The 10642-nt window shown below is 39.2% G+C and overlaps 1 protein-coding gene across 1 annotated transcript; it reads left to right on the top strand.

Annotated features, from left to right (window-relative positions):
- Window positions 1-1553: 1553 nt before the first annotated feature.
- si:dkey-17e16.9 (polyunsaturated fatty acid lipoxygenase ALOX15B) lies at window positions 1554-9665 on the top strand. Its single transcript, XM_023274006.3, has 15 exons — window positions 1554-1901; window positions 2086-2262; window positions 2506-2710; window positions 2868-2949; window positions 3217-3339; window positions 3435-3538; window positions 4341-4507; window positions 4619-4762; window positions 5059-5262; window positions 5520-5606; window positions 5700-5869; window positions 6489-6610; window positions 6719-6819; window positions 7606-7776; window positions 7913-9665. Exons 2-15 carry the CDS (start codon window positions 2110-2112, stop codon window positions 8090-8092), a joined length of 2013 nt encoding a protein of 670 aa, XP_023129774.2. The 5' UTR covers window positions 1554-1901; window positions 2086-2109; the 3' UTR covers window positions 8093-9665.
- The last annotated feature ends 977 nt before the right edge of the window (window positions 9666-10642 follow it).

A 10642-nucleotide genomic window follows, 5' to 3' on the forward strand; every position in this document is an offset into this window, starting at 1 on the left:
CAAGCTGAAGCCCACTGGACTCCTGACCATCCCCTCGCGTCAGATCTAAACCTGTTCCTCAGCTTCACTGGAGCATAAGGCACAAGTGAATATACTGTTTATTGAAGTGAAGGAAAAGACTTAAAGAACAAAAGTCATCACTGTATTTAGACTTTTAAGAAAAATATTCTAATCAAACTGAAAAAATCCTCCTGTTAATGCTCTGACTTCATTATCATGCAAACTTATTTGATTATTTTTTATGTCAAATCTTTTTTTTTTACTAAAAGAACTGCTATGTTCTGTGGAAGCTTTAAAATCAAAGCACAAATGTAAAAAATGTTTGCGTGAGAGACAATAAAAATATCAGTGATTTGTGCATTTGGTGATTTCATAAGTCCTGTTTTGCATTTACAATGTTGAAAAGTCACAGTATTCTAATAATAACAAGAATAGCACTCAGAGAGCGCAGTACTCCGCCAAGGCTGCTCAGTCGTATTATTTCCAATGGATAAGTCCTGATAAGACCACAGCGGTGGATTTGTAGTAGGATCATAATCATGTGACGTCAGCAGGCAGCTGACGTAGTGTTCACTTGTCATAGTTACAGTGACGCTGTGCCACTATCTCACAAGGATACAGAAATCTTTAACAAATCCGTGGACCCAGACTATAAGCCGCATCACTGGCAATATCTAATAACTTGGTCCTTGTGTCGTTTCTGACCTTCCCTGAAAATTTCATCCAAATCCATTAGTCCATTTTTGAGTAATGTTGCGCACGGACAGAATAACAGACAAACGCACACATCGACACATACCTCCGCGGCGGAGCAATTAAAGAATTAAAGATGACATCACACCAAAGGACCAGGCAATTAAAATTCAAATAAAACAAGAGAAAATATATAAAATAAGCAGGGCATAATAAAAAATAGAAGACTAAAACTAATTAAAGCTAAAAGTAAACTTCACATAAAAAAAAAACTTATCTCTACTTTCTTCTATATGTACTGTATTTGCAGTGCTTTCTATTTTTGTTTCTCTCATGCATTTTATAATTGAAGCTCCAATTATGTAGGTGAAAGTGTTATTTGTGATAATTTTTTTTTGTTCATTTCAATGGTCTCACATTTAACAGCAGAAATGCAGCTGTACTGGATGAACTGGTGTTGCTTTCAGAGTGTTTTGCAGTGTAATGGAAATTTTATTATTTGAAGCCTTATCATTTAAGAACTGCTTTGCTATCTGAAAATATATATATTGTTTGATATTGATGAATGAAGAAAAAGATTCCTGTGCCTTTGTAATGTAACACATGTGCAGTGTAACCTTTGATATTGTTAAACGTTGCATAACCCAGCCAAAATGCTGTGTCTGCTGACCTTTCTATCAGACATACCATATGGTAAGGGTGAGGCGCTAGAAGCGCAACTAAGGATGTCACGCCTCATTGAACCTCGCCTTTCTTATCACTAAGCGCTCACACTTGTTGTTTAACCCTTTGATGTGGTTAGACAGATAACCAATTTTCTATGTGTGTGTATGTGCAACTGAAAGTATATAATGGGTTATTTCCTTTTGAGAGGCGCACTTGGAGTTCCTCTCTCGCTGCATGCCACCTGTTTCCATGATGCTTCAATAAAAAGACAAAGACACTTCTGGACTCATCAGGGTTTTATTCATACATCGATCGATCAAGGCTGAACTTATTTTTTCCACAACAGCAGCGTCTCTTCCTGTTTTTTCGGAGTTTTTTCAGGTGCAGTAGTTGATCATACATGTCCAATGTTCCATCACAGAGCTGACTATAGCTGCTGCCTGGACACTCCCACCAAACTGTGTGTATAAAAAGAGAAATCAGTGGTGATAAGTTTTAACAACCGGTCACTTCTTCAAAGGAACTTCCCCTTATTGGCAGAGGTAGGACAGATGTTTGAGTTCAATAAGCAATGATTGGACTGCAATGAATCAGTCGATATTATTTGTGAGGATATCTTTTGCTATTGTTATTTTTGCTGTGCTGTCAGATATCAGTACATTTTTGCATTGTTTTCGTTCATCTGATGATCACAGAATGGTTATTGTAATATTCTCTCCTCACTAGCATTCCAGACTTTGAAGATTGAAAATGGTGGAATATATAGTGACTGTACACACTGGCTTTCTTGCCAGTGGCAGCACTATAAATAAGATCAACATTAAGCTGGTGGGCACAGATGGAGAGAGCGACCACAAATGGCTCAAGCCCTGGAAAGGAGCTTTAACCTTCGTGAAGGGACTAGTAAGTTCAGAATATGCATCTCTATGTTTAAATCTATCACATGCTTCCTCAGCTTTGCACAGATCGTAGGCACAATAAACACTGATTTAGAGAACGTGAGGATTAACTCAGACTCATGTGTAGCAACCGGAAATGTGCATCAAGTGTTCCCAAAAGCTCATCATTTATTCAAGGCCATCGTATTGCAGCATTTTTATTTGTTACAACTGATTACAAACACACTGTATTCTGTCATTGTTCTAGAGCTCGTACTTTTATGTGTCCTGCCCCACCTCCCTTGGAAAGCTGGTGCTGATTGAACTAGACAAACAGAATCTCCTGGAGGTGACAGAGGACAAGTGGTTCCCTGCCAAGGTAGAAGTGAAATCCCCTGAAGGAGAAATCTACAACTTTCCCATCTACCGCTGGATCATTGACAACGAAGTGCACCGATTCAGGGAGGGAACAGGTTTGTGGAGACTTGTAATATTCTGTGTACCGACCACAAAAGATATGAAACAAAAACAGGCTCTGCAAACTAGACTGAGGAGTCTCAAGCAACTTCATCCCATCATACAGTATTAGTCAACAGTTCTAAACCTGGTTCTTTTGTTTTTCCTTTAAAGCTCTGAGAGTCTTTGACGACACCCATCATCTTGGCAGGTACAGTCGACAGCAGGAGCTGAAGCAGCGTGAGGAAGAGTATCGGTGAGAGCTCAGAGTTTGCACACATTTTAGTAAATACGCAACTCAAACCTAACAGACCTCCTCTACCATCAGTTGAATATGGATTCATGATGCATCATGATAAATGAACCACAATTTAACATTGTTCCATCTGCCAGGATTTATTAAAATCTATCAAACCACAAACTATATTGTGAAAATGCAAGCGTATAATGTTCTAGTCTAAGTTAAAACTGCAGATACATTCAAATCCATTCTCACCACTCTGCTCTTCTTTATTTTTCCTAGCTGGGATGTGTATGTGGAGGGAATACCCCACTGCATTAAGGCAGAAGACCCTTCTTCACTGCCTCGTGAGGTCCGCTTTTCCTTCACCAAGAAAACAGAGTTTGCCTTCACAGCATCCACAGGGTGAAGGCCTCATCTGTCTGCATATTTATCTATTTGGATACTTATTGAAATTATCTACAGCATCATGATGCTCTTGCTGTGTTTTTTCTTTCTAGACTGGCAGAGCTGGGGCTGAAAGGACTGACAGCTTCTGAGGAGCCATGGACTAATATTGATGACATCAGTCAGGTGTTTTACAACAAATGGACTCCCGTATCAGGTACTGTAATATCATGGTAGGTTATTGGATTACTTTATACAATGTATATAGTAGCATGTATTCAACTACCTCCTCAAAAATAATGGCTGTTTTTAGTCCCCAAAAAGCTGTTAGATTTTACTGTATACTGAACTGTCCATGGGCTGCACAGTAGATCAGTGGTTAGCACCATTGCCTTGCATCTAGAAGATCCCCTGCTCTGCCTGGAGTTTGCATGTTCTCCCTGTGCCTGTACGGGTTTTCTCCAGGTTCTCCAGCTTCCTCCCACAGTCCAAAGACATGCTGAGGTTAATTGGTAACTCTAAACTGTCCATAGGTGTGAATGTGAGTCTGATTGTTTGTCTCTATGTGTAACCCTGAGATAGACTGGTGACCCGTCCAGGGTGTCCCCTGCCTTCACCCTAAGTCAGCTGGGATAGACTCCAGCCCCCATAACCCTACTAAGGATTAAGCGGTGTATAGATGTTCACCTTGTAAAATATGAAATATCGGCTTTTGGAAAATTTGCTTCAAAGAAGACACTATTTTTTATTATGAAAATTGTGCTACGCTTTTATAAAATGTGAAGAAAATGCAGATGTATCCAAACAGATCCAGGTGTTGCATTATATAGAATACTAACGGTAGTAGGTTTCATGTAATCAAGACTTTGGCTGGGAGCAACATATGTCTAAGACACTGAATTCTGTGTAGCCAGTTTATTTTCCTCCAAATTATATTGTGCAGTCAAAAGTTCCAGTAATAATAGTGACAGAGCCCAAAGTTTTAAACACCACAACATTAAATCTTGCTCTTTTTCCAGAGTATGCCCAAAAACACTGGAAGGAGGATGCTTTCTTTGGTTACCAGTATCTAAATGGTGTCAACCCCATATTGATCCAACGCTGTAAAGTCCTGCCTGGAAACTTTCCCATTACTGCTGACAAGATCTTCCTCCATGGTCACTGTAAACTGACTGACGAAATGCAGGTGATTTTCTCCTACTCCTAAAATCCTTTGTCCTTTGTACCTATTGTATCATCTCTGATCATAGTAAGAGATGCATGTGTTGCTGCTCACTCTAACTGATATTCCCAACAGAAAGGCAACATATATCTGTGTGACTACAAGCGTTTGGAAGGACTGCAAGCAAACACCATCAATGGGAAGAAGCAGTACTTGATGGCTCCCCTCGTTCTGCTCCAGAAAACTCCTGATGATAAGCTGATGCCAATTGCCATTCAGGTGAAAAACACACTCAAATGCTACTAATGCTAAAGTTTTATGTTAAAGTATTGATCAAGGCAGTTTTTATCCAATATGTAAGATGTAGGTTCCCAGTGACTGTAGAAATCCACCTTGCTGACTGTACCTTTTAGCAGACACTAGCAGCAGCTACATGGCCAGTAGTGTATCTAGATGGCAGCTTTGAATTTTTTCTGTGGGGGAAGCAAGTTCATTACTTTCTGCCTGAGGCTGAGCCCAGTGAGGCTGAGCCCCCCACCCCAAAAAGATTTGAATCTTTTGTCCTTCATCTGCAGCTGAAGCAGAATCCAGCAGATGACAACCCGATCTTCTATCCTACTGACTCTGAGTACGACTGGTTGACGGCAAAGATTTTTGTGAGAAGTGCGGATTTCAACGAGCATCAGCTCAACGTTCACCTGCTGCGCACCCACTTACTGGCAGAAGTTTTTGCAGTGTCGCTGCTGCGCAATGTGCCCATGATTCATCCTCTGTACAAGGTAACTGCAGCAAATGTACCATTGAACTTTGGTGTGCGTTTATTCACACTACTGAATGGTGTAGAAGCATCGAGATTCCCTAGTTTATTACTAAAAAGTCATTTTATTTGTTCATAATACATGGATAAAACAGGATAAAAAAACAACACAAACAGCAAATATGAATATAAAACTTCAAATCAATTTCAGATAAAACAGAGTGCACAAACTACAGTTCCAATGTACTGTTTTACTAACAGAGATCCCTTTTTCTACAGCTTCTCATCCCTCACACTCGCTACACTCTGCAGATCAACTTCTTAGCTCGGCGTCTTCTAATATCTGAGACTGGAGTTTTCATTCAGGTACGACAAGACCAACACAGTCAAGAGAGCATTACCTAACAATGTATTTTGTAAGATTTGTAGAACATTTGTCTCACTGCGATTTGACTCTAGTTTGCATCTTCTGGTGGAGAGGCTATGATGACGATCCTGAAAAGATCTCTGTCTGAGATGACCTACACCTCCCTCTGTATACCAGATGACATTGCAGAGCGCGGTGTGGAGGATGTGCCAAACTACTACTACAGAGATGATGGACTCAAGCTGTGGGACATCATCTACAAGTACAGGAGAGAATTTTCATTTTGCATGATCTTGATAACTAATACATCGATGCAAAGACACAGATATTTTGGATACTTTAGTCGCGATAGAATAATTACGTCTTGTTGGGGATTGTTTGCATTCAGAAGCCATGGAGGACACTAAGATAAAAAAAAAACAAACGAAGTGAAACACAATCACACAAGGGTTTTCTAATCATCAATTAGCCTTTCAACACCATTAGCTAACAATGTAGCATTAGAACACAGGAGTGATGGTTGCTGGAAATGTTCCTCTGTACCCCTATGTAGATATTCCATTAAAAATCAGCTGTTTCCAGATAGAATAGTCATTTACCACATGAACAATGTCTAGATGTTATCTTCATTGCAAAAAAATCTGCTTTTCTTTCAAAAATAAAGACATTTCTAAGTGACCCCAGACTTTTCAACAGTACTATACACACACACACACACACACGCACGCACGCACGCACACACACACACACACACACACACACACACAATATTCTAGTATATTGTAAATAAATGTAGGAATAAAAAACATTTCCTACTCCTACAGAATGTAAATAAAATTCAAGTAGGAGTGTTTTATAGAGTATATTCCTGTTTCTCAAAGGTTTGTGGAGGGGATCCTTGGCCACTACTACAAGAGTGATGCTGAAGTCCAGCAAGACACTGAACTGCAGAAGTGGACTTCAGACATTTTTGAACATGGATTCCTGTCCCAAGCAAACACAGGTGGGCTTTATGTGAAGATTTTATCATATTACAGTCATACATAAATGAAACTTCAGATTGGTTTCCTGAACATGTTGAAGTCATACTGTTAATTCTCCTGATTATCAGGGATTCCACAGAGCCTCACCACTGTAGCCCAGATGGTCAAGTTTGTTACCATGATGATCTTCACGTGCTCTGGCCAGCACTCAGCTGTGAACGGTGGACAGGTGAATCCTCGTAATTTATTGAGATAATTGGTGAAAATATTTCAGTGTTTTTTTGGAACAGCTTGATGAGGTACACAGACAGATGAATTCTGGCCAAATAAACAGCATTAAACTTTGAGGGTTGTTATACAACCACATTAGAGGCACTGTAATTCTGTACTCACAAAATGGAATCATAGTAATCATTTTAATGGGCAGAGTTTATAGCGTCAACATGCAAACAGTTGGGTGGATTATATCTATATATACTACCAGTCAAAACATTGGACGCACCTTCTCATTCAATGCTTTTTAGTTATTTATATTATTTTCTACATTGTAGTTTAATACTGAAGATTAACACTTTCTTGTTTACAACATAGTTCCATATGTATTCTTTTATAGTTGTGATGTCTTCAGTATTAATATACAATGTATAAAATAATACAAATACATTAAAAGCAGTGAATGAGAAGTTGTGTCCAAACTTTTGACTTGTAGTGTACATATCTGTAGGTATTCATCTTTAAACAGAGGTTTTGGACAGACTGAATTGTTGACATGATGATGGAACACCACGGTTATTAGAGTTCATCCTGAGTTAGTGATGACAATCCACAGTTGATGAGACATTTCTGTCAAAACTGTCAATGTCAAACTCACTGGATTCATCCTCTGGGATCTGTGAATGTCTGAACAGAAATGAGCAAAAAAAAAAATTACAATGCTAAAAAACATAGACATAATTAAACACCAATCACTTTGCTACATCCCTTCAGTTATTCATCAGTTATTGATTCCTTGCAGTATGACTACGGTGGCTGGATGCCCAACACACCCACCTCCCTGCAACTTCCCCCACCAACCAGAAAGGGGACGACAAGCGAGGCCACGATGCTGCAGACGCTCCCTGACATTAACGCAACAGCTCAGGGTTTGTCAGCCATGTGGCTACTCAGCAAGCGGTCCAGCGACTTCGTAAGTGAACATGACTCAATTAAAAGTGACATAATTTATATACAAGTTTCTACACACTATGATGTCAAGAGTCTGTGTTTGATAAACACTGAAATATTATAGGAAGAGAAGCTGATTGTATGATTGGTCTCGTCAGGTCGCTCTTGGCCAGTACCCCGACGACCATTTCAGTGAGGAGGTTCCCTGCAAGATGATACAAAACTTTCAAGGAGAGCTGGAAGTGTTGAGCGCAGTCATCAAAGCCAGAAACAAGGGTTTGGAGGTGCCATACACATACATGGATCCGAAGGAGATAGAAAATAGTGTGGCCATTTAAACACTAGAAGGTGTGACTCCTGTGAAAGTGACCAAATTCAGCTTCATACTAAAGAAACAGGCCACAGAGGAGGAACTGTATGTTGTCATTTTAACTGATACTAAGCCAATGTTCATGATCCTTGCATGCTGATATGTATTTTGTAGGCAGGCTCATAGATTTAGCTGCAGTAAAAAATTATTGCTTCACCTCATAATCCTAAATCCTTTTCTGCATTGATCACTGAATTTGCTTTGTTAATCTGAAACATTAAGAAGTGGGTTTTTTTTGTGGGGATGTTTTTTTCATTTTTATTAGTGCTGGACAACGATTAAAATTTTTTAATCGCGATTAATTGCATTGTTTCGCGTCAAATTAAATAATGAATTTAGAAGTAGCCTATTCTGCACTTTTATTTTAAAAGTACTGAGCAAATATATATGAGCAAAAATGCAATCACATTTGGTTTGCACTTGCACAAACAAACAAAGTGCTTTTTAACAGCAGTATTCCCTTTACCCAATAGCAGTTAAAATATTTCTTGCAAATCTCAACCTAAACATTAATGTAATCAAATCAAACCAAAGCTATTTGCCACTGCAAGGGCATTAATGTTTGTTATCGGAAAACAAGCTACCCTCAGAGTCCAGAGCCATGATCATAACATTATAACAGGAACCTTCCCAGCAACACCAAGTTAACATTTATACAGCTGTATTCTTATTTTTCCTCTGAACAGGAACCAGCAGAAACATTTTTCTTTAATCAGGGAGCAGCAGAAACAGTCTATGTTCAGTAGCAGCTGTCCCTGTTAGAGTGAGGTCAAGTGGTCCAGCACTAAAAAGTCCACAGCTGCGACTGACTGTGCAGAAGACTATTTAGTCTGTGAAGTTCATGTTTGTACTTCTTTGGGTTTTTTTTGGCCTTTTAAGGCTTTAATATATAGGACAGTGGAGACTGACAGGAAACATGGGGAGAAGAGCAAATGGCCATGGGCTGGACTCGAACCCATCACCGCTGCTTCGGGACCTATAGTCCTGATTTATATTGTCACACACAAAAAGCCTTCCAGTGATGCAGGTTGAGGCTAATACGTGCCGTCATTCGTTGTGATCCGAAGAACGTTCCTCAGACCGACATCTTCCACAATACTAATCGGAATGCAGTCTATAGCTAACTACTTCGCTGTGACATTTTTTTTAGCTTGTCTTGTTTTAGTTTATCTCCATTTGTCCCACATGCTGCATCCAGCCAGTCTGCCTGTTAGTTTGGGTGAGACAAGATGATGCCCATCCCAAGTACTGATCAACATCCAGCCCTCCTGTGATCCAAGGTTTGTCTGTCTGTGGATTCAGAGCCAGTGAGCAACGGACTTTCGCAATAATAATAATAATAATAATAATAACAATAATAAAAAATGGCGTTAACGCGCGATAACATAATTGTCAGCATTAATTAATTAATGCATTAACTTGCTCAGCCCTAATTTTTACGTATGTTTTTTTTGTCAACACCAAGAAGAAAGAAATCTGATTTTTCTGTAGTACGTTTGTTCTCTTATAGCATTGCACTAATAAACTGAGCTAAACTTTGATCTGCATGTGAGCCTCCTTCTTCTTAGTCACTCATTCAACTGCACATTCTTCCATATTGGTTTAAGAAAAATATTTGATAACTCATATTTTTTCTACTTCGTTGCTGTTTCCATTTTCCTAAAAAAAAAAAAGATTGTGTTTTTTAGTTGCAGAAGCAGTGAATAACGAAACAGAAGATGTAACCCAAGTTGGCTGAACAGACACTCAGAGCATCATTTCACTTTCAGACGGTTTATTTTACAAGCTTCATAAAGATCTGATGAGATGCAAATGCCTTGTAACTGCAACAAGCGGTCCATTTGCATTATGGAGCTTAAGCTTTTGTAGTTGTAATCAAAAGAAAGTGCTGTTTTATACTTTTATATCGTTACACAACATCGAATAGGTCCATTGTTTATCTGCAGCAGTTGCTTAGTGACAGTTTTCGCATCTTACTGTTCGTTGTCACCTCTCATTACTGCTGAAGATACATTACAGCACTGTAAATTAGCGGCACTTTGCACTGTACACAACATCATTTAAGGTGTGACAGTTTTCACTAATCTGGCTGGATTCTCACTAATCCCTGGATTTCACACCTACTTTAGACTTCTTGTTGAAATGTGTTGCATATTTCTTTAACATTTCATAATGCAGAGATTTGCAGCACAAATACCCCATTATATTGTTGCATGGAGACCGACTCATTAGCCTGAATGTGATTATAATGCTCTCATATATTGTGGGTTTATCAATCAAACTTTATTTGTATAGCACTTGTCATACAATAAAATTGCACCACAAAGTGCTTTACAACATTAAAAACATTGAATTAAAAACAAGAAATCCTTTCCCTCCCACCCTGGGTATGTACATATATACACGCAACTGCACGTACACACGCATACACACACCGGATAGAGCCCCCAGTGTGGACGACCCCCTGAGGAAACATGGGACTTTAGGGATCCTTAAAAAGGAGTGAGAGGCGAAAAAC

This window comes from Amphiprion ocellaris, chromosome 4, assembly GCF_022539595.1.
Source record: "Amphiprion ocellaris isolate individual 3 ecotype Okinawa chromosome 4, ASM2253959v1, whole genome shotgun sequence".
Classification (NCBI taxonomy): domain Eukaryota; kingdom Metazoa; phylum Chordata; class Actinopteri; family Pomacentridae; genus Amphiprion; species Amphiprion ocellaris.

Bases quoted from the DNA above. Each gene is read 5' to 3' on its own strand.
- si:dkey-17e16.9 (XM_023274006.3), top strand. From the start codon at position 2,110: ATGGTGGAATATATAGTGACTGTACACACTGGCTTTCTTGCCAGTGGC. The intron at 6,611-6,718 runs GTGGGCTTTATG...CCTGATTATCAG, and splicing joins CCTGTCCCAAGCAAACACAG to GGATTCCACAGAGCCTCACC. The intron at 6,820-7,605 runs GTGAATCCTCGT...GATTCCTTGCAG, and splicing joins CAGCTGTGAACGGTGGACAG to TATGACTACGGTGGCTGGAT.